Source organism: Vipera berus (genome assembly GCF_964194415.1).
Source record: "Vipera berus genome assembly, chromosome: 2".
Taxonomy (NCBI): domain Eukaryota; kingdom Metazoa; phylum Chordata; class Lepidosauria; order Squamata; family Viperidae; genus Vipera; species Vipera berus.
The window spans coordinates 165,029,800-165,051,683 of NC_138203.1; the positions used below are offsets into that span (position 1 = coordinate 165,029,800).

At 43.1% G+C, this 21,884-nt stretch overlaps 2 protein-coding genes across 3 annotated transcripts in view; one reads left to right on the plus strand and one right to left on the minus strand.

Annotated features, from left to right (window-relative positions):
• PGS1 (phosphatidylglycerophosphate synthase 1) overlaps positions 1-279 on the minus strand; it is a 59,618-nt gene extending 59,339 nt beyond the window's left edge. For both annotated transcript variants that reach the window (XM_081319929.1, XM_081319928.1), the window contains exon 1: positions 111-279. In XM_081319929.1, coding sequence (XP_081176055.1) covers positions 111-259 — 149 coding nt within the window. In that variant the 5' untranslated portion in view covers positions 260-279. The remainder of the gene's footprint in view (positions 1-110) is intronic.
• An 18,365-nt stretch (positions 280-18,644) lies between these two features.
• SOCS3 (suppressor of cytokine signaling 3) lies at positions 18,645-21,052 on the plus strand. Its single transcript, XM_081320202.1, has 2 exons — positions 18,645-18,744; positions 19,102-21,052. The coding sequence occupies exon 2, from the start codon at positions 19,170-19,172 to the stop codon at positions 19,785-19,787; it is 618 nt and encodes a 205-aa protein (XP_081176328.1). The 5' UTR covers positions 18,645-18,744; positions 19,102-19,169; the 3' UTR covers positions 19,788-21,052.
• The last annotated feature ends 832 nt before the right edge of the window (positions 21,053-21,884 follow it).

Genomic DNA, 21,884 nt, shown 5'->3' on the forward strand with positions numbered 1-21,884 from the left:
CCCAAGTGAATTATGAGTCGCGTGCGAAAAGTGAGACTTCTCGAGAGTGGACCGCAGAGCCGCCAAGATCCAGCGCTCGTCCGCGCAGGCTGTTAGCCGCTCCTCCTCACCTGCGAGCGCTGCTTTCCTGGCCTCGGCTCAGGCGACCCGAGAGCCTGCCGAAAAACGCCGACAGAGACGGCCTCCCGCGGGGCAAGCAATCCAGCAACCGCCGCCAGAGCAAAGGAGCCGCGGCAACTACCGCCACCGCCGCCGCCATGGAAACCCGGCTACTTTCTGTTTCCGGGTGTTGAAGCTCCGCCGGTTCCGCTTCCGGTCGTGGAGGTGGAAGGCTGTACTCCAGGAGTCTTCAAACTTGGCCCTTTTATGACTCATGGACTTCAACTCCCAGAATTCCTCAGTCAGGTATGCTGGCTGAGGAATTCTGGGAGTTGAAGTCTACGAGTCATAACAGAGCTGAGTTTGAAGACCCCTGCTGTACTCCGTACAGCCACGGAGTAATAGCGCTACTAATGCGATCAAAGAGCCGCAGTGGATTAGATGCCGAGGTAGATAGCGGTAGAGACTCTCCAGTCACCCACCTTTTCACTCCCTCTCAACCAAACATCTTTGACACGGTCTCCTTGAATTCCCGGAGAAAAGATAAGCTATTACTCCTAACACGTGCTGGAATTGGCTTTCATTTTAAGCCCGTTACTTTACTTGGAGTTGCAGAAATCGGGAGATAGGCAGCTGACTTTGGGGGAATAAGAATTGTCCGGATTTTTACAGTCCAAATCTAAAACCCGCAGCCTAAGCTCTGTTGAGTACAGGAAGTCGAGGACTACCTTTATAATGAAATTTGGCCCTGAAAAATGTCTAGGGTTGTGCTGTACTGCACTGTACATTTTTAAGATCCTATCTTGAGTATTATTTACAGATGCTGAGTTGAGGGAATTGAAAACTAAGCAAAATGGTTTAGGGTTTTTTTCCCCCAGTATATTACACACATACAGTAAACATGATTTCAGAGATTTTTAAGTACATATCTCTCTATTTGTTTTACAGTACTATGTTAAACAGGATAGGAAAAAGAAAATTATAGACTAAAACGTTTTTTTAAATTCATAATTAGTCATTCCCACTTGTGCTTATTCTTAAAAATGCATAGAACATAGTAGTGATAGAAACCCAAGTTGTGTTTTATGTCAATCAGCTCCAGTAAGCATAATGAATGGGAGTTGTAGACCGAAATATCTGGAAGATAGGAATTGCATTTAATCTTGGTGTTGAGCATTAAGAAATTCAAATAGGTCAGAATTACTTAAATGCTGATGAGAACCACAAACCCCTGTACTATCCTCTTCCATTGCTGTGGAAGTATTAAACAGAAGCAGTATCTCCAATTTATGAATTGGCAATTCTAAATTGGAAGATTATGGCAAAGCATGTTGCCATTGTTTATTAGACTGATGACAAAAAAAAATGATGAAAAGCATATTGCATGCTTTTGGAACTACTAGTCTTCAAGTTACAACCTTTCATTCAGCAACCATTCAAAGTTACAACAGCTCTGAATGAGAGGGACTTATGAGTGATCCACAAACTTGCAGCTGTTATAACATCACAATCCAGTCACTTGGTGACCGCTGATTACATTGCTGCAAGTCAGTCACGTGATCACAATTTCTGATGTTCTCTGCGGGCTTCCCACAAGGAAAGTCAATGGGGAAACCAGCAGGAAATTGTTCCTGCTCCCACAGCTTTTTTGCCTCTGGAATGCCTGCCTCTGGCATCCTGCTAGCCTGGGATTCTTGCCTCTTTAACATCCTGTGCAGTCCTGGGGTTGCAATTGCAACCAGGACTACAGGAGTGTCATTACTAAATGATGTGGTCATATGACATATTACCACATCACTTAGCAATAGAAATTCTGGACCCAATTGCCGTTATATCCAGAGGACTACCTGTAATCCAAGTTATATTCAGCTTCTTCCCAATAAATGGGAAGAGAACTACAATCATTCAGGTAAGTCCAATTAAATTCTACAATTCTCTCTGTGCTTAGTGGAAATGAGATCTATTAAAAATAGTGGCCCTTATTCACGCATAGGACTGATTATTCATTTGTTGTAAAAAGCAGTAGTGCACCTAAGTACGTATTCCTTTTTCCATCCATCCCACCAGTTCTGTTTTGTTCATGAGAATTGATGGTTCTTGTTTTATTAAAAACACCACCTGTACAGAAATAGGGCTGCACCACCAGTTCTCAGGTTCTGAGAGATTTCTGGACAATATTCATCCTAATGCAGAGGAAGTACCAGGCCCAGGATGCCCATGTAGTTTTCCCCTGCATAGTACCTGCTACTATGGCAATCAATACCACCACCTCCTTCCTCCCAGAAATCTTCAGCCATTACAGCAAAGAGACTATTCCTGTTTCCTACACCTTTTTTTAATGATGACATCTTCCAACATTCCAATGACCATTGTTGGCTTCTCCTTTTGTTTTTGGGTAGCCCAACCATGTTACTATAGAAAACTGCTGTTGCTTCTGCCGTCACCATGCAGGCAATTACCAGGGTCACCAAGCATCTTCCCCTTAAGTAGGCCTCTGAACTCTGGAGATGATGAGCCAGGAGGTAAATTAAGAAAATCAAATTCAAGGCACATGGTTTGTTTGTTTTTCTTTCTTTAATCTATTCAGTCAGAGACAAAGAAAGAAAAATTAAAGAGCTTAAATTCTATTGAAATTATATTTACTGTTCCCTCATAATAAGTACATCTGCTATGCAAATAGATTGAGAACCAGAAATGGCTTTAACTAACAAGCACTTAAGTTCCTCATAGGTTGATCCTGTGAAGGTGTCTTCACATATATGTTCCAATATATTAAAGTAGCCCAACAAGAAAAAGCAGGAGTCATCTATTCTAAAACATACAGTGTAAGGACTGTAATAGCCACTACCTGTGTAATAAGGACACGCAGGTAGAAAACACTTCTTAATCTCACTACACATGGACAGATTCAACAATAGTTCAACTGGGAAATGTGAGCATTCTAAACCAAGCTAATTCCAAAAGTGCTAGGGAAGTTTGGCATTCAGAGAAATCAGTCATCAACACATACATGGGAATAAACCATATTTATCTATCATTCAAAAGAGACAAAAAAGCTAAGAGGGAAACAAAAAGACCAGAACATATCTCCTCCAAGCAGCCAACATCCAGATAAGCAGGGATTAATCCCCTTAAACAATCAAGCACAAAACGAGGAGAAAAACTACACACACACACACACACACACACACCAAAACAGGAAGGGCAAGCTACTGTTTATAAATAGGAACAAACCTCACACTGACTAGCACTGATGATGTTACCTAGTCAGGTAATGAAACATCTGCAAGCGAACATCCAAGCTCAGAGAGTACCAAGGACTCCGTATTTCCAAAGGATTCTATGGAACTTCCTTCTACGTAAGTAATCCCAGGATCCCAACTTTCAAACACACAGCTGTAGCAGCCAGACAGATTGTAGTGTGCAGCAGCTTGAGTTTCCATTTACTGTATCTTGAAATAGTTCAGTAGTTATTTAGAGAACTTCAGCTGCTTTCCCAGCACTGAGCAATAGAAAACCTTTTACTTTCCGAAAGAAAGGTTTCACCCACAGTCTCCTACAGCTATCAGAGCCTTTGAAATCTACTAATCTTCAAATCACCTCTCAAACAAATTAGATCTTTTGTAGAGTGCTAGTCAAAAGTTTTTTTTTCCTGCTGAAATCAGATCTTCTTTCTTCTCAGTTTCTGAGCTTGGGACTTTAATGTCTCTGTCCCCTATCCGATCAAACAAAGGAAATCCTGACTTAGGACTGTTATGGGCAGAATGGGCAGAATAATTCACCCTATGGCAAACCCATTGCAAATTCCCAAGTGCCCTTCATTCTCAAAATATCTGTCTGCTGTATGCCCATAGGCAATTGAAAAAACAACAGTGACATTCTTTTTAAGGAACATGTCCTTTCATTTTGTCATTGTGGCTTTCACATCTGGCAGCTGGGCCTTAAAATGCAATTGGGAGAACTTTCCATTCAGCTTGAATGCAGGTTAAGAATGTGTGGAAAACAGTTTTGATGTTTTCATTTCTTTCTCCAGAAAAGAATTTTTTTAAAGCAATAACACAAATTACCATTGCCATCTACAATATATTTCTTAAATCTAAACACTTTAGGTTAGGTTAGGTTTAGGTTTATTACATTTATATGCCGCCCTTCTCCCTGAGGACTCAGGGTGGCTCACAACAATAAAAAGTTAAAAGATATAAATACAAAAATTAAAAGAGGATTAAACAATATAAGAAATAAGTACAATTTAAACCAATAAAAAACCAAATTTAAAAACTATGATCAGTCCAGGCCTGCTTGTTGGAATAACCAGGTCTTTAGGTCACGGCGGAAGGACCGAAGGTCAGGGGCCATCCACAGCTCCGGGAATTTGTTTTTCTTTTTTCCCCCATTGGATGTGCTTCATGCTCCAACATCTAAAAGGGTGCCCTTAGAAAGAAGCCTTTCTTCAAAACAACCACTCCAGCATTAGTACTCATGTCTAACTTTTGGAGTTGCTTAATGCTACGTAACACCAGAAGTCTTAATTCGGCACATCTGAATCTAACTCAGGCACTCTTTCCACCATGCCAATTACATCCCTACAAAAAAAAAGTCTGACTGTTACTAAAGTTCTGCTGCTGTATCAGTGCAGAATAGCACAAAGTGGTACATCTGACTAAGATGCAGCTGATAAATAACCCTGCCATAATGAATGGAGTTATGCTTGAAGTGCCATGGGAATTTATTTTATTTATTTATTTTATTATATTTATATACCGCCCTTTCCCGAAGGACTCAGGGCGGTTTACAGGGTGATTAAAACGAAAAATACAAAAGTTAAATTATGCCATGGGTTGTCCTGAATACAAATATTGTCCTGTAATTTTTCCAAATCTGAATAAAATTCAGTGGCTGAAGTCACACATTGTGACACAAGTCATTACGGGTAATCCTCGACTTAAAACCATTCACTTAGTGACCGCTCAAAGTTACAGCGGCAACCACTCATTTGGGCACCACTCATTTAACAACTGCCTTGACTAGCAATGGAAATTCTGGTCCCAGTTATGATCATAAGTGAAGAACTACCTGTACACAATGTGTTTGTTTTGAGCTTAGCGCCACATGTTAGCCCTATTGGTATCGGAACACATTTCCCTTTAACTAATGGTGTGGCTTTCCAGGTCTCTGAAAATTGTAAGTGTATCCAAATGATAACGATGTTTGACTTTTTTTTTTAAGTGTCACTTTTGAAAGCTTTTTGCTTTACATCTAAGATAGTAAAGCAGGATGATACTTAAGGAAAATTCCACTCTGGATTTCCAAAGGGGTGGCTGAATCCTGAATCTTTTTATTTGTATACTACATCTCTCATTGTCTTCCTTGCAGTATTTGCGCTATTATAATTGCTTGTTAGTATTCAATATCGTAAAATATCTAACTCCTGTTTGAAAATACGGTATTAGCATGCCTTCCACAAATGGTTTCAAAATAAGGAATCCAGTGTGTAACTTGTGCAAGAAGGGCATATTAGCAGAACAGTGCTCCCCACCCACCCCCATCCCTTGGTTTTCCTCTCATCACTTCTATCATCTGAACGAGAAAGGAGCATTTTTAGAGTAAAAGGAATGTGAAAAGGTCATACATTAAGGACTTAGCCTGGAGTTTGTTGTTGTTGTTAGTTGCGAAGTCGTGTCCGACCCATTGCGACCCTATGGACAATGTTCCTCCAGGCTTTCCTGTCCTCTACCATCTTCTGGAGTCCATTTAAGCTCACGCCTACTGCTTCAGTAACTCCATCCAGCCACCTCATTCTCTGTCCTCCCCTTCTTCTATTGCCCTCAATCTTTCCCAGCATTAGGCTCTTCTCCAGTGAGTCCTTCCTCCTCATTAGGTGGCCAAAGTATTTGAGTTTTAGCTTCAGGATCTGGCCTTCTAAAGAGCAGTCAGGGTTGATCTCCTCTAGGACTGACCGGTTTGATCGCCTTGCAGTCCAAGGAACTCGCAGGAGTCTTCTCCAGCACCATAGTTCAAAGGCTTCAATTCTTTGGCGCTCAGCCTTTCTTATGGTCCAGCTTTCGCTGCCATACATTGCAACTGGGAAGACCATAGCCTTGACTATACGCACTTTTGTTGGCAGGGTGATGTCTCTGCTTTTTAGTGTGCTGTCTAGATTTGCCATGGCTTTCCTCCCAAGGAGCAAGCGTCTTTTAATTTCTTGGCTACAGTCCCCATCTGCAGTGATCTTGGAGCCCAGGAAAATAAAATCTGTCACTACCTCCATTTCTTCCCCATCTATTTGCCAGGAATTGAGAGGGCCAGATGCCATGATCTTGGTTTTCTTAATGTTTAGTTTCAACCCAAGTTTTGCACTCTCCTTCTTCACCCGCAACAAGAGGCTTTTTAGTTCTTCTTCACTTTCTGCCATTAAAGTGGTATCATCTGCATATCTTAGGTTGTTGATGTTTCTTCCGGCAATCTTAATTCCAACTTTTGATTCATCTAGCCCTGCCTTTCTCATGATGTGCTCTGCATATAAGTTAAATAGGCAAGGCGACAGTATACAGCCTTGCCGGACTCCTTTCCCAATTTTGAACCAATCAGTGGTTCCGTGTCCAGTTCTCACTGTTGCTTCTTGGCCCGCATATAGGTTTCTCAAGAGACAAATAAGATGGTCTGGTACTCCTATCTCTTTAAGGACTTGCCACAGTTTGTTATGATCCACACAATCAAAGGCTTTAGCATAGTCAATGAAGCAGAAGTAGATGTTTTTCTGGAACTCTCTAGCTTTCTCCATGATCCAGCGTATGTTGGCAATTTGATCTCTAGTTCCTCTGCCTCTTCGAAATCCTGCCTGTACTTCTGGTAGTTCTCGATCCACATACTGCTGGAGTCTAGCTTGTAGGATTTTAAGCATAACTTTACTAGCATGAGAAATGAGTGCAATGGTGCGATAGTTTGAACATTCTTTGGCACTGCCTTTCTTTGGAATTGGAATGTAAACTGATCTTTTCCAATCCTGTGGCCACTGTTGAGTTTTCCAAATTTGCTGGCAAATTGAGTGTAGCACTTTTACTGCATCGTCTTTTAAGATTTTGAATAGCTCAGCTGGAATACTGTCACCTCCACTAGCTTTGTTGTTGCTCAGCTTTTCTAAGGCCCACTTCACTTCACATTCTAGGATGTCTGGCTCGAGGTCAGTGACCACCTCATTGTGATTATCAGGGACGTTAAGCTCATTCTTGTATAGTTCTTCTGTGTAATTTTGCCATCTCTTCTTAATCTCTTCTGCCTCTGTTAGGTCTCTGCCATTTTGGTCCTTTATCATGCCCATTTTTGCATTGAACGTTCCCTTCATCTCTCCAATTTTCTTGAAAAGATCTCTGGTCTTCCCTATTCTATTGTTTTCTTCTATTTCTTTGCACTGTTCATTTAAGAAGGCATTCTTATCTCTTCTAGCTATTCTCTGGAATTCTGGATTCAATTGAGCGTATCTTTCTTTTTCTCCCTTGCCTTTCGCTTCCCTCCTTTCCTCAGCTATTTGCAAAGCTTCCTCAGACAACCATTTTGCTTTCTTTCATTTCTTTTTCTTTGGGATAGTTTTGGTTGCTACCTCTTGTACAATGTTGCGAACCTCTGTCCATAGTTCTTCAGGCACCCTGTCTATCAGATCTAATTCCTTAAATCTATTTGTCACCTCTACTGTATATTCAACAGGGATATGATTTAATTCATACCTGACTGGCCTAGTGCTTTTCCCTACTTTCTTCAGTTTAAGCCTAAACTTTGCAACAAGAAGCTCATGGTCTGAGCCACAGTCAGCTCCTGGTCTTGTTTTTACTGACTGTATAGAGCTTCTCCATCTTTGGCTGCAGAGCATATAGTCAATCTGATTTCTGTGTTGACCGTCTGGTGATGTCCATGTGTAGAGCCATCTCTTGGGTTGTTGGAAAAGAGTGTTTGCTATGACCATCGTATTCTCTTGACAAAATTCTATCAGCCTGTGCCCTGCTTCATTTTGTACTCCAAGGCCAAACTTGCCTGTTATTCCAGTTATCTTTTGGCTTCCTACTTTAGCATTCCAATCCCCCATGATGATAAGGACATCATTTTTTGGTGTTAGTTCTATAAGGTGCTGTAGGGCTTCATAGAACCGGTCAATTTCATCCTCTTCAGCACCGGTGGTTGGGGCATAGACTTGGACTACTGTGATATTGAATGGTTTGCCTTGGATTCGAACTGAGATCATTCTGTCATTTTGAGGATTGTATCCCAGTATTGCTTTTCCTACTTTTTTATTGACTATGAAGGCTACTCCATTTCTTCTGAGGGATTCTTGCCCGCAGTAGTATACCTGATGGTCATCTGAATTAAATTCACCCATTCCTGTCCATTTTAGTTCGCTGATACCTAAGATGTCGATGTTTAGTCTTGTCATCTCTTGTTTGACCACGTCCAGCTTTCCTTGATTCATGGATCTTACATTCCAGGTTCCTATGGAGAAAAAATCTTTACAGCATCGGACTTTCCTTTCACCACCAGACATATCCACAGCTGAGCGTCCTTTCGGCTTTGGCCCAGTCGCTTCATTCTTTCTGGCGCTACTAGTACTAGCCCTCTGCTCTTCCCCAGTAGCATATTGGACGCCTTCCGACCTGAGGGGCTCATCTTCCAGCGTCATATCGTTTTGCCTTTTGGTACTGTCCATAGGGTTTTCATGGCAAAAATACTGGAGTGGTTTGCCATTTCCTTCTCCAGTGGATCACGTTTTGTCAGAACTCTCCGCTATGACCTTTCCGTCTTGGGTGGCCCTGCACGGCATAGCTCATAGCTTCATTGAATTACGCAAGCCCCTTCGCCACGACAAGGCAGTAATCCATGAAGGGGGATGCTGGGTTACAAAAGATTATATAGAAAATAAACATAACCATTACAATCCTTCAACTTCTTCCCACTCATCTGGTCACAATTCCTTCATTGCATTTAAACAACTCTTGAGTTGTGAAGAAGAAATTATACATGTTGACTATTTTGCAAAAACATACAGTATATTTCCCAAAGGTTTGATCCTGTTGTATGTTGCTATGGTGGCTGGATGATAGTGGGAGATAACTTACAGATAATAATACAGGAAGAGATAATTTGCAAATGTAGGAATAATAACTCCTCTGAGTCTTAAGCCAGGAGGCAGAGTGAGGCAAGAGTTCCTAATAATGGGGAAAAAAGTATCATCTAGGTCTGCATTGCCAGAGCAATTGAAAGAAAAAAGCCAGCTTTGCAGTGGTTGCAACTACACTGTATCAGAATTGGGAGATACATCCGGTAATAGCCTACCTTGAAATGGTGCAAAACATTTGATACAGAGATGCTCAAGATGTCAGTTTCATGTACACATTTTACATTTTTCCTAATTCTTCCTATAAATGTTCCGGAACAAGTTTCTGCCATCACAGATGTTCATTTTTAATCTACCACAAGGAATTTAATGAAAGATGTAGCACAGACATGTCAAACACAAGGCCCGGGGGCCGGATCCGGCCCGCAAAGTGGTTTCATGTGGCCCGCGAAGCCATCCTGGAAACAGTGAGGGAACGGCCCCCACTGCCTTGGCCCTGGCCCAGAGACCCTCCTTCTGCCAGAGACCCTCAGATCTGTCCCACTCCTGCCCAGGCCCCCATAGACACCCTTGATGCGAACGATGTAGTTGGCCATGCCCACCCAGTAGGCCATACGCACTCTAGCCATGCCCACCCAGTAGGCCACGCCCACCCTGGCCATACCCACCCGGCCCCTTGAGGGCAACCGCAATGCTGATGCGGCCCTCAATGAAATTGAGTTTGACACCCCTGACATTGTAGCATAAAAATAGCCTTCACTTAAATTTAGAGCCAAGTCAGTCCATCCACATACCTAACTAGGTATTAATCCTCATGTTACCTTCTATCATTATTTTACTTAGGAAGACACATCTTCAGAAAGTCTCTCCCTCCCTTCCCTTGACCAATGGTAGAAGATATGAATCCATATCCAAGATATGAATCCAATCCCATTGTCGGATCCCTAGTTTAGGTTATAATCATCCATTTTTGCCATTTTTCAAGAGCTATTTCTTTTTAGCCGTCTTTGCTCTTAAATTTATTTATAGGTTAGATTGGGCAGGCAAATCATTATGATAAGCCACTTCTCTATTGTCATAATCATGAAGTCAAATAGGAGTGAAGTTCAGTTCAGGGGAGACTTTATCTTTTCTGCTGCTTTCAATTTAGGGAATGTGTTATTAGATTAACAGTAGTCATTCAATTGTACTATATACTCCAGGCTCCCCTTCATGGATTACTACCTTGTCGTGGCGAAGGGGCTTGCGTAATTCAATGAAGCTATGAGCTATGCCGTGCAGGGCCACCCAAGACGGACAGGTCATAGCAGAGAGTTCTGACAAAACGTGATCCACTGGAGAAGGAAATGGCAACCCACTCCAGTATCTTTGCCATGAAAACCCTATGGACAGTACCAAAAGGCAAAACGATATGACGCTGGAAGATGAGCCCCTCAGGTCAGAAGGCGTCCAATATGCTACTGAGGAAGAGCAGAGGGCTAGTACTAGTAGCGCCAGAAAGAATGAAGCGACTGGGCCAAAGCCGAAAGGACGCTCAGCTGTGGATATGTCTGGTGGTGAAAGGAAAGTCCGATGCTGTAAAGATTTTTTCTCCATAGGAACCTGGAATGTAAGATCCATGAATCAAGGAAAGCTGGACGTGGTCAAACAAGAGATGACAAGACTGAACATTGACATCTTAGGTATCAGCGAACTAAAATGGACAGGAATGGGTGAATTTAATTCAGATGACCATCAGGTATACTACTGCGGGCAAGAATCCCTCAGAAGAAATGGAGTAGCCTTCATAGTCAATAAAAGAGTAGGAAAAGCAATACTGGGATACAATCCTCAAAATGACAGAATGATCTCAGTTCGAATCCAAGGCAAACCATTCAATATCACAGTAGTCCAAGTCTATGCCCCAACCACCAGTGCTGAAGAGGATGAAATTGACCGGTTCTATGAAGCCCTACAGCACCTTATAGAACTAACACCAAAAAATGATGTCCTTATCATCATGGGGGATTGGAATGCTAAAGTAGGAAGCCAAAAGATAACCGGAATGACAGGCAAGTTTGGCCTTGGAGTACAAAATGAAGCAGGGCACAGGCTGATAGAATTTTGTCAAGAGAATACGATGGTCATAGCAAACACTCTTTTCCAACAACCCAAGAGATGGCTCTACACATGGACATCACCAGACGGTCAACACAGAAATCAGATTGACTATATGCTCTGCAGCCAAAGATGGAGAAGCTCTATACAGTCAGTAAAAACAAGACCAGGAGCTGACTGTGGCTCAGACCATGAGCTTCTTGTTGCAAAGTTTAGGCTTAAACTGAAGAAAGTAGGGAAAAGCACTAGGCCACTCAGGTATGAATTAAATCATATCCCTGTTGAATATACAGTAGAGGTGACAAATAGATTTAAGGAATTAGATCTGATAGACAGAGTGCCTGAAGAACTATGGACAGAGGTTCGCAACATTGTACAACAGGTAGCAACCAAAACCATCCCAAAGAAAAAGAAATGCAAGAAAGCAAAATGGCTGTCTGAGGAAGCTTTGCAAATAGCTGAGGAAAGGAGGGAAGCGAAAGGCAAGGGAGAAAAAGAAAGATATGCCCAATTAAATGCAGAATTCCAAAGAATAGCTAGAAGAGATAGGAATGCCTTCTTAAATGAACAATGCAAAGAAATAGAAGAAAACAATAGAATAGGGAGGACCAGAGATCTTTTCAAGAAAATTGGAGAGATGAAAGGAATATTTCATGCAAAAATGGGCATGATAAAGGACCAAAATGGCAGGGACCTAACAGAGGCAGAAGAGATTAAGAAGAGGTGGCAAAATTACACAGAAGAACTATACAGGAATGAGCTTAACATCCCTGACAATCACAATGAGGTGGTCACTGACCTCGAGCCAGACATCCTAGAATGTGAAGTGAAGTGGGCCTTAGAAAAGCTGAGCAACAACAAAGCTAGTGGAGGTGACAGTATTCCAGCTGAGCTATTCAAAATCTTAAAAGACGATGCAGTAAAAGTGCTACACTCAATTTGCCAGCAAATTTGGAAAACTCAACAGTGGCCACAGGATTGGAAAAGATCAGTTTACATTCCAATTCCAAAGAAAGGCAGTGCCAAAGAATGTTCAAACTATCGCACCATTGCACTCATTTCTCATGCTAGTAAAGTTATGCTTAAAATTCTACAAGCTAGACTCCAGCAGTATGTGGATCGAGAACTACCAGAAGTACAGGCAGGATTTCGAAGAGGCAGAGGAACTAGAGATCAAATTGCTAACATACGCTGGATCATGGAGAAAGCTAGAGAGTTTCAGAAAAACATCTACTTCTGCTTCATTGACTATGCTAAAGCCTTTGATTGTGAGGATCATAACAAACTGTGGCAAGTCCTTAAAGAGATGGGCGTACCAGACCATCTTATTTGTCTCTTGAGAAATCTATATGCGGGCCAAGAAGCAACCGTGAGAACTGGACACGGAACCACTGATTGGTTCAAAATTGGGAAAGGAGTCCGGCAAGGCTGTATACTGTCGCCTTGCCTATTTAATTTATATGTAGAGCACATCATGAGAAAGGCAGGGCTAGATGAATCAAAAGTTGGAATTAAGATTGCCGGAAGAAACATCAACAACCTAAGATATGCAGATGATGCCACTCTAATGGCAGAAAGTGAAGAGGAACTAAAGAGCCTCTTGTTGCAAGTGAAGAAGGAGAGTGCAAAAGTTGGGTTGAAACTTAACATTAAGAAAACCAAGATCATGGCATCCGGCCCTCTCAATTCCTGGCAAATAGATGGGGAAGAAATGGAGGTAGTGACAGATTTTATTTTCCTGGGCTCCAAGATCACTGCAGATGGGGACTGTAGCCAAGAAATTAAAAGACGTTTGCTCCTGGGGAGGAAAGCCATGGCAAATCTAGACAGCACACTAAAAAGCAGAGACATCACCCTGTCAACAAAAGTGCGTATAGTCAAGGCTATGGTCTTCCCAGTTGCAATGTATGGCAGTGAAAGCTGGACCATAAGAAAGGCTGAGCGCCAAAGAATTGAAGCCTTTGAACTATGGTGCTGGAGAAGACTCCTGCGAGTCCCTTGGACTGCAAGGCGATCAAACCGGTCAGTTCTAGAGGAGATCAACCCTGACTGCTCTTTAGAAGGCCAGATCCTGAAGCTCAAACTCAAATACTTTGGCCATCTAATGAGAAGGAAGGACTCACTGGAGAAGAGCCTAATGCTGGGAAAGATTGAGGGCAATAGAAGAAGGGGACGACAGAGAATGAGGTGGCTGGATGGAGTCACTGAAGCAGTAGGTGTGAGCTTAAATGGACTCCAGAAGATGGTAGAGGACAGGAAGGCCTGGAGGAACATTGTCCATAGGGTCGCGATGGGTCGGACACGACTTCGCAACTAACAACAACAACCCAGCATCCCATTTTGCAAATGTATGTATTAAAAAGCCTATGTGATAGGATCTCCTCTTGTGGAATGGGGTCTGAGAACATCTGACTGCTGATAACCAGGTGTGGGGGACAGAATAGCTGTATTTGCCTACTGATCAGCATAAGGAAAGGGTGTGAGTAATTATTGGTTTATGGTATTCTTCATGCATTCTCTGCATTTTAAGGCTGGTTTGGCAGAAGTAAAAACAATCACGGGTGAGTTTCAAACTTACTTTTGAGACAGAAATGCTGGTGATGGGAAGCACCTGTTGTTAGTTCATCTATGGCAATATGTTTTGTCTAAGTAGTAATATGCACACTAATCCCTGCTCTTCAGATGTACCTAAAAGGAAGGTATGCTTCACAAAACACATTTTTTCCTATACACAATTTGATGTGCAAATGCTAAAGCAAGTGTGATATGAGTAATTTGTACTGGAATTTTCTGACTTTAAAAATATGTTTTCATTATATTACTTTTAATTTTAAAGCAGCTCAAGCTGGGGAGAAAATTAGTGTTAATGAGATCAGCAGTGACAGCAGTTCACGCATTTGAATCACTTCAACTGGGCTCAATTTCCTAAGCAAAACTCCATCCCATTTCATGTAACAGCAGAGCGCTGATATATGTAGCAGGATCATACTATGGGTTTTTTTCCTCAGTGGAAGGAGAGCAGTTTCAGGAAAATAAATAAAATAGAACCGGAGAGGAACATCAGCTTCTCTCCTATCCCATCTCTATGCATGGCCTAAAAAATAGAAGATGCAATTCATATAGTATGCTGTTTTATACCTGAGGTCTGGTATGAGACTAAGCCCCATTAAAACATTGATGTTTAATTTTCTGAATTCATACAGCAGCTCTGGAAGCATGCACAGTAAATGTCCTGATGGGATGCAATTCAGACATCATCTGCCACAGACAGGATACCAGAGCTAGGCTGCAAAAGTCTAGATGACCATTAGATAGCAGAAAGAGTTATGTGAAAAACCCCAATCTCTTTGTCATTGGTAGTCTGGATTTTTGTAACCCAGATTTAATATGCCTGCTTTAGTACTGTCAACTCCACCTAGTAGCAACCATCTTGGATTAAGATTCCAGCCTTCCAGTGCATCTCCAGCTCTGGCTCATTTATTTAAAACAAACACCAGATTTCTTTCATTCCTTTCTTTAACAGCACCTGGTATGATTTCTGCCCTCTGCTTCTCCTCCAGGAAAAAGACTCTGGGCAGCATCTTATTGTTTGCATTTTGGAGCAGCTGCTTTTGCAGCTTCACTTCCCAGAACTGCTTGCTGGTGTTTGTTCCTGGCTGCTCATGGGCAGCTGCTGTAGGGCAAGGAAAACTCCCTCTCCCCCCCTCCCTCCCCGTATTGCAGCATATACAACAGGCACTGCTTATTCCCAAGTTCAGGCTTACCATATCTGTGATCCTCTCTCACTGGGAAAAGAGATAAAGGAAACTTAACAGTGGAGTTCTGAGGCCGGAACATTCAGGCATGGTAGGAAAACCTGCCAAGAGTTCAACTCGTAACATACAATAATGCGGACTGATCTCGTTGGGCAATCAGCATTGAGCACTGATAAATAGGGAAGACGGGGCACTTTATTTTCTGCCAAGTATTTTGCATAAGAAACAGAACTATTACTGTAATAATATGTATACATTTACCTTTAGCTCTTTATTTGATCCATTTCTAGTAAGGCTTTTGTGGTTATTAGATTTTTATCCCACCTTTATTATTTTTTTCAGCAACTCAAGGCTGCAAATATACCTAATCCTCCCTCCTCCTCTTTTCCTGCCACACAACAACCCTGTAAGGTGGGTTGGGCTGAAAAGTGACTGGCTCCAAGATACCCAGCCGCTTGTTGTGCCTAAGGCAACACTAGAATTCATAATTTCCTGGTTTTTAGACATATACCTTAACCACTACACCAAATAAGTTCACAACGTATTGCTATTATGGAGCTTAATGATGAACATGTAAGCATTGCCTTGAATGCAGCCATCAAGGAAGTTTTTTATATATAGTCAAGTCATTTTGTTCCTGAAATGACAATACAGTATAGCGTGGAAACTGATTCAAGTTAGTACCTTAATGGCTTGTTCATTTACTTTTCAAACAAATACTGTTTGAACTCTCCAAAGCTGCTGTAACACACTGAAAGAGCATAGAGAAATTATAATGTAAATAAGAGTCTGAGTACATTAATACAGGGTTTACTGTATATTCTATACTATTTGTTACTATTTCAATTACACTAATAGGCAATGCAAACTCATACAACCACACTTGTGCACAGTTTTTACTGCATTCTTAGCAGTGGTATGTACTCTTCAAAAATTATTTGGAAGAAGAGCCTTGGACCATTTGCAAGCATAACATTTCTCTGTTATTTATTAATGCAGCTTGTCTTTTAAAGCCTGGGAGGGAAAGTTGTGGTTGTTCTAAGAGTTGTGTTAAGTTTAATGAGTCAATTGCTTAAAACAGCAGCATCTTTTTTCAGGTTCCCATAACACGCTGGGGAAAAAAATAGGCTGCTTCAATTAAGAGAGAAAGACAGATTGTCTTCTGCTCAGAAGAGATCTCAATCACTTCTTCAAAACTATTTTTAATTACTCTGAACGCTATTGGGAAAAACCTGGATATCATACATAAATAACCACTGTTACTTTACTGGGTTATGGATTCTTTAAATAAAAGCTTTAAATGTTGCCGTTTCATCTAAGTGTCGTTATTTTCTGCAGCAACATCTGTGATGCAAGTGCATAAATACTCACGTACACACACAAAACGTTCTGAAAAAATTCAGTCAACCAGTATTCATAGCGCACTCATCCCTTCTGGCCATTTAGCGTTGTCTATGCCTCTCACATTATACATGCTTATTGTGGGAAATGTCACTCGAACTGCAAAGTACACAATGGTTGCATAAAGTATGCCTTACACAATCACTATACAAAAGGCTTTCTATTTACTCCATATTACGGAGCTGTTCCAGCCTGCACTTCACATTTCTCACATACTAGGATAAAAATGTCAGGAGTTGAGCCACAATGGGAGCCCATAATTTTACTCGGAAGGCTTCCTCAATCTCCTGTTTTCTTGCAAAACAGACTCCTTCCCTTAAGAATTGTAGCTGCAGCACATCCAGTCATTGGTTCACTCAGTAACCTGACCTGTTTCCCTGAGCCCCGAGGCACCAAATTAAAGCAAAGAAGGGGGAGGGGTTCTTGCTTTTCTGGTTCCCAATGTTTCTCTTCCCTGCAGCTCCCTGAAAAGGGCAAGTAAGGATAGAATGAATGTAATCCTTGCAGGGGGGGGGATGGATAATAACAACTAAGAATGAATGCACCGGACAATCAAACGCCAAACCTTTTCCTAGTCCAAGGGCATCCAGCCAAACCCCACAAAATGCTGAAGTTGGAGAGAGGAAGGGACACCTGCAAAGCAAATGCCTTTCAACATTTATATTTAGATTTCTCCTCAGAGATTGGGAAATGCCTTTTGACTGACATCAATGCAACCAGAGGGTTTCCCAGGCTGCTTCATGCATGTTTTAGCTCTGCTGATAAATGCTGACACATTTCTGTGGTTGCTTTGTAGGTAACTTGGGTTGACTTAATAGGAGGAAGGGAGAGGTTTTCTTCCAGGTAGAAGAAAAAGCTGCTTTGTGGAAAGAGACTCATGAGTTACAAAGGGGCACTTCCAGGTAGGCGGCCCCTTACTGCTACCAAACAAAGGATATTGGACAGCTAATTCCATTTTGGTTTGATTATTTTAAAAATAGCAATAGAACAAAAGAAAGGTTTGGGAGAAGTCGTGGAGCTCAGTAAAATTCCATTAACAAAGCACAGTAATTCGTGCAGGAGAGCTGATCGGGAAGCAGTTCTTGTTGCATTTACAGGTTTATCCCACAAAGGTTGGTTTCCTCCTGCCCTTTCGATGCATAGAGGCCCCAAATAGCTGGTAACAAATCCTATTTCCCCGTCTGCTACGGGAGCTCCTGGGACCATCAGCAGTCCTGTACATAATAAATATGGGGCTGCTGACATTCTGAGTAGCCACTAGCCAGTACGTATGGAAATAACGCCAATTTAGATTTCTCTTCTGGCAAAATCTTGGTAATCCCTTCATCGCAAAACCCTACTTTATAAGACACCCCCCCCTCCCCACCAGGAATGGCATGCCAAACATGAACTTCTCAAAAGGAAATGTTGAATTGTGCCACTCGGGTGACCTCAGAAGCCCTTGGCTTGTTACCCATGCCAGTAAACGTCCCTGTTACATCCCAGGAAGGGCGCCCTCTAGCGTAGCTCACCCACGCGGGTTCTCATCTTGCCCATCGTTACCACGGAATATGAAAGAGGAACCAGCGGAGGGGGAAGGGGACTCGAGACGACCTTCGAAAAGATGGCTGTTTTCGAAGAAATGAAAAAAGAGTGACTGGAAGAGCCACAAAAACCACATTAGGAATGAAGGCACTTGGAGGTGACACGCGTGTTTGTTTGACCGGCAACACGCCGCCCTTGGCCGCCAAGTCTTTCGGGGCTCTCTTTCCCACGCTCTTTTTTTTTTCCCGGGAAGAGGCGTGAAAAAGAGCTCGCCGCTTCGCGGTCCCGCCCGTTGCACCGCGCGTGGAAGTCCTCCGCTCACACGGCCCCAAAGATCGCCCCTGTAGAGGGAAAAGGCGGCAGCCCCTGCCGGCGGGCCGCATGTCTTCTCGCCCGAGGGAGCGACGTGACTCCAGCCTTCCCGCTGGTTCCTTGGAGCAAGTGGCGGGCCGAGAAGCGGCCAGGACAGGGAGGGAGCGGGGGGAGGGGAAAGGAGGCCTCGCTGCCCGGAATGGGCTGGCCGCTGCCTGGCTGCCTGGCTGGCTGCCTGCCTAGGACGCGCTCGCCCTCCCGGCAGAACCCAGTTCCAGGAACCACGAGGCGGGGCCAGCGGATGCTCTATAAAAGCCTCCGCTAGGCGCTCTCACAGCTTTGTAAAGTAGGAGAAGCCAAGCGCGCTGAAGCGGACCTCTCTTCGTTCTGTCTCGCCAGCAGCCGCGCTCTGGCAGCAGCTTGGATTGCCCCCGCGATTCTTTTCTCGGCCCCCAGGTAACGCCCGATTCTGCTCCGATCTCTGGGAAATAGCCGACCCACCAGGTCCCGGGCTGCTACAGGCAAGGGGGTGCTCCTGGAGCGCCAAGTGCGGAGTCCGGAGCCAGCGAGGGGGGGGATGGGTTGCGTGCGACCGGAGGGGAGGCAAAGTAGTTATTCCTGGGGATCCATCCCAGGGAGGGATACCCTCGTGAGGTAGCATTTGGCCCAAGAGGCAGCGACCGAACTGGGGAAATATCCTGGCGATACTTCCAGTCATGAATGGCGGGGAAGATGCGGCGAATCGGGCCTGGAGGGTGAAAAGGCTATCCGAGATGCTCTTTGTCTTAAACGTTTTCTCCCCTCCATTCGTAGGTACCCATCCTAGCAGCCGCTGCTCTTGGCAGCAGCCCAGATTACTTGCAAAGCTGGCTCCCTGCGCCATGGTCACCCACAGCAAGTTCCCCAGTGCCGGGATGAGCCACCCGCTGGACACCAGCCTGCGCCTCAAGACGTTCAGTTCCAAGAGCGAATATCAGCTGGTGGTGAACGCTGTGCGCAAGCTGCAGGAGAGTGGCTTCTACTGGAGCACGGTGACAGGTGGTCAGGCCAACCTGCTCCTGAGTTCTGAACCCATCGGCACCTTCCTCATCCGTGACAGCTCAGACCAGCGCCACTTCTTCACTCTGAGCGTCAAGACCGAGTCAGGCACCAAAAACTTGCGGATCCAGTGTGAAGGAGGGAGCTTCTCACTCCAGAGTGATCCGCACAGCAGCCAGCCTGTGCCCCGCTTTGACTGTGTTCTCAAACTTGTTCATCACTACATGCCCCTCCCTGAGCAACAACCAGGGCAGGCATCACACCCTAAACGTGCCTACTATATCTACTCAGGTGGAGAGAAGATCCCGCTGGTGCTGAGCCGTCCCCTCTCCTCCAGTGTCTCCACCCTACAACATTTGTGTCGCAAGACTGTCAATGGGCACTTGGATTCCTATGAGAAGAGGACCCAACTTCCCGCTCCCATCAAAGACTTCTTGGACCAGTATGATGCGCCTTTCTAAGGGGCTTTTTCAGCAGGATTAGCCCACGACACAAGCACAAGAGCAAAACGAGGAAAGAATGGAGATGGAGAATCCAGGACAAAACTCACCCTTTTTCCCCCCTAGCATGTGGATTATGAAAGGGGCAGAGGGGCCCAGCATGCAGAATAGCCTAGGAACCTCTGCCCAGCACAGAAACTGTCTTGCTGTTGCTTGTGCTGGATAACTTGCCAAAGGGGGATTTGTGCAAGTGACTGATGTTGTTGGACTATTGAACAGGCTGTTGCTCCTTGACAAAACTGTCTCTCTCTGGCTTAGGATGGGGATGATAGGATGGTTTGCAAACTTCCTTAACCAACGGACCGTTTACAAAGAGCTGTTTGCTCTGCACTGGACCAGACCACCTCTAATGATTTTTGACCAGAACCATTCTTCTGACAAAGGAATGCATGCACTGGAATCCAGCTAGTGCCTGAAAATCAATGTTTTCCTCAGTTTTAAGGGGGAAATCTTTTTTTATTACGGTTATTGTTATTAATCTTTACCTCTTGCAACTTCCAGGAGTGACAAATCTCCTTTCAACCCAAGTCTCTTCCTTGGAGGTTGTTGCCACAACATTTTATTCATGGGACTAAGCCTTAAGAAGAAATCCACATCCTCCATAGACTATTAATGAAATACCATGAAGAAAATACCATTCATTCTCTGGGCCATCATGCAGGCAAAGGACGTAACCCACTGAAATTTCTTTATTGCTTTTTGGAACACCAAACTGAATGTTACATGATCCGGTGTTTCTCCTGAGTGTTTATTTTACCTTGACTTCTGCTCAGGCTGCTAATTTCTTGCCTTCCTTTTTGGAATTTTAGCTCATCAAAAAATGGCATTACATCTATAACAGAGGTTGTGGATTTGTTTGGGTCCTCGATTGCACTGAGTAACTGAAAACCGTACAGGAATGTAGCAACAAGAGAATTACCTGGAACTCCTTAATTTAACTTTTTTTTGTAAAAAACTGTAACCAAAATTTTGTGGTTTCATCTTATTTTTGCATATCAGGGTTTTAGAAGGGCAGATAAGGTTTTGTTTTTACAGAAAGAAATGTTTACAGACCTGCCTAAGAAAAATTGTTCTGTCTTTTATAAAGATTCCACCCTTCAGCCTTGAAGGCTGTTAGACATGCTTGAAGACTCCACCAAAAATCAAACTTGGAAGAAAACTTTGCACATCTATTTATATTTATATTCAAGGGACTTTAAAGACAGCATTCAATAATTTATAATAAAAAGCACTATTTTTTAAAGTAATGGTTTGACTCACTTCTCTTCTTCCTCCCTCCCTGTGTCTTACCTCCAATGCTATCTACATCCTAGATCCCATTCCAGTAATCTTTTAATAATAGAAAGACTGCAGTCAAAAGTAAGGCTGTTTGGCTATCCTTAGTTTCAGTTGTAGTAAATGCGCATCTACACATCACTTCTTCTTTTTTTTAAGAAAAGGAAACTCTAGAAAGGCATTGACTCCTTATCAATGAGCACTGCTTTTTATCACCACCTTGGACACTGAGATTCATTGCACACTCAGAATTAATTGATTCTGTGTGGAATGCACTTAAGTAATAACTACTTCCAGCCTTTTGCATGGGAGGAAGGAAGTCCTCTGTGTGTATTTCTGAAATGTCATTGGGACACATAAAGGCTATCACTAGTGTAGTGGCCATAGGACTTTGAAATACAAGTAATGATGAAAATAGCACTTACCCTGTTTGTTTTGTGGATTATACAAGTATTTGAAGGCAAGCAAAAGCTGCCATCATGCCATTCTTTGCATTCCCAAATCACAACCACAGAGCTAAACCCAGAAGCAAAAAAAAAATACTTGGGGGAATAATACTCTGGAACAGCAGATGCTTTACATGCAGACTATCTCAAATTCAGTCCATGGCACCTAGGATTAGTAAAGGTATGGAAGATCTGTGCCTGAATTCTGGACTATTCCTGCCAGCCAGACTAGACATCCCTAAGCTAAATGGCCATTGCTATAAGATGTTATGTTAGATAACAGATTTTTAAAATGAATCCAGCACATTACTTATTTTTATTTATTTACTGTATTTGT

Bases quoted from the DNA above. Each gene is read 5' to 3' on its own strand.
- SOCS3 (XM_081320202.1), top strand. From the start codon at position 19,170: ATGGTCACCCACAGCAAGTTCCCCAGTGCCGGGATGAGCCACCCGCTG.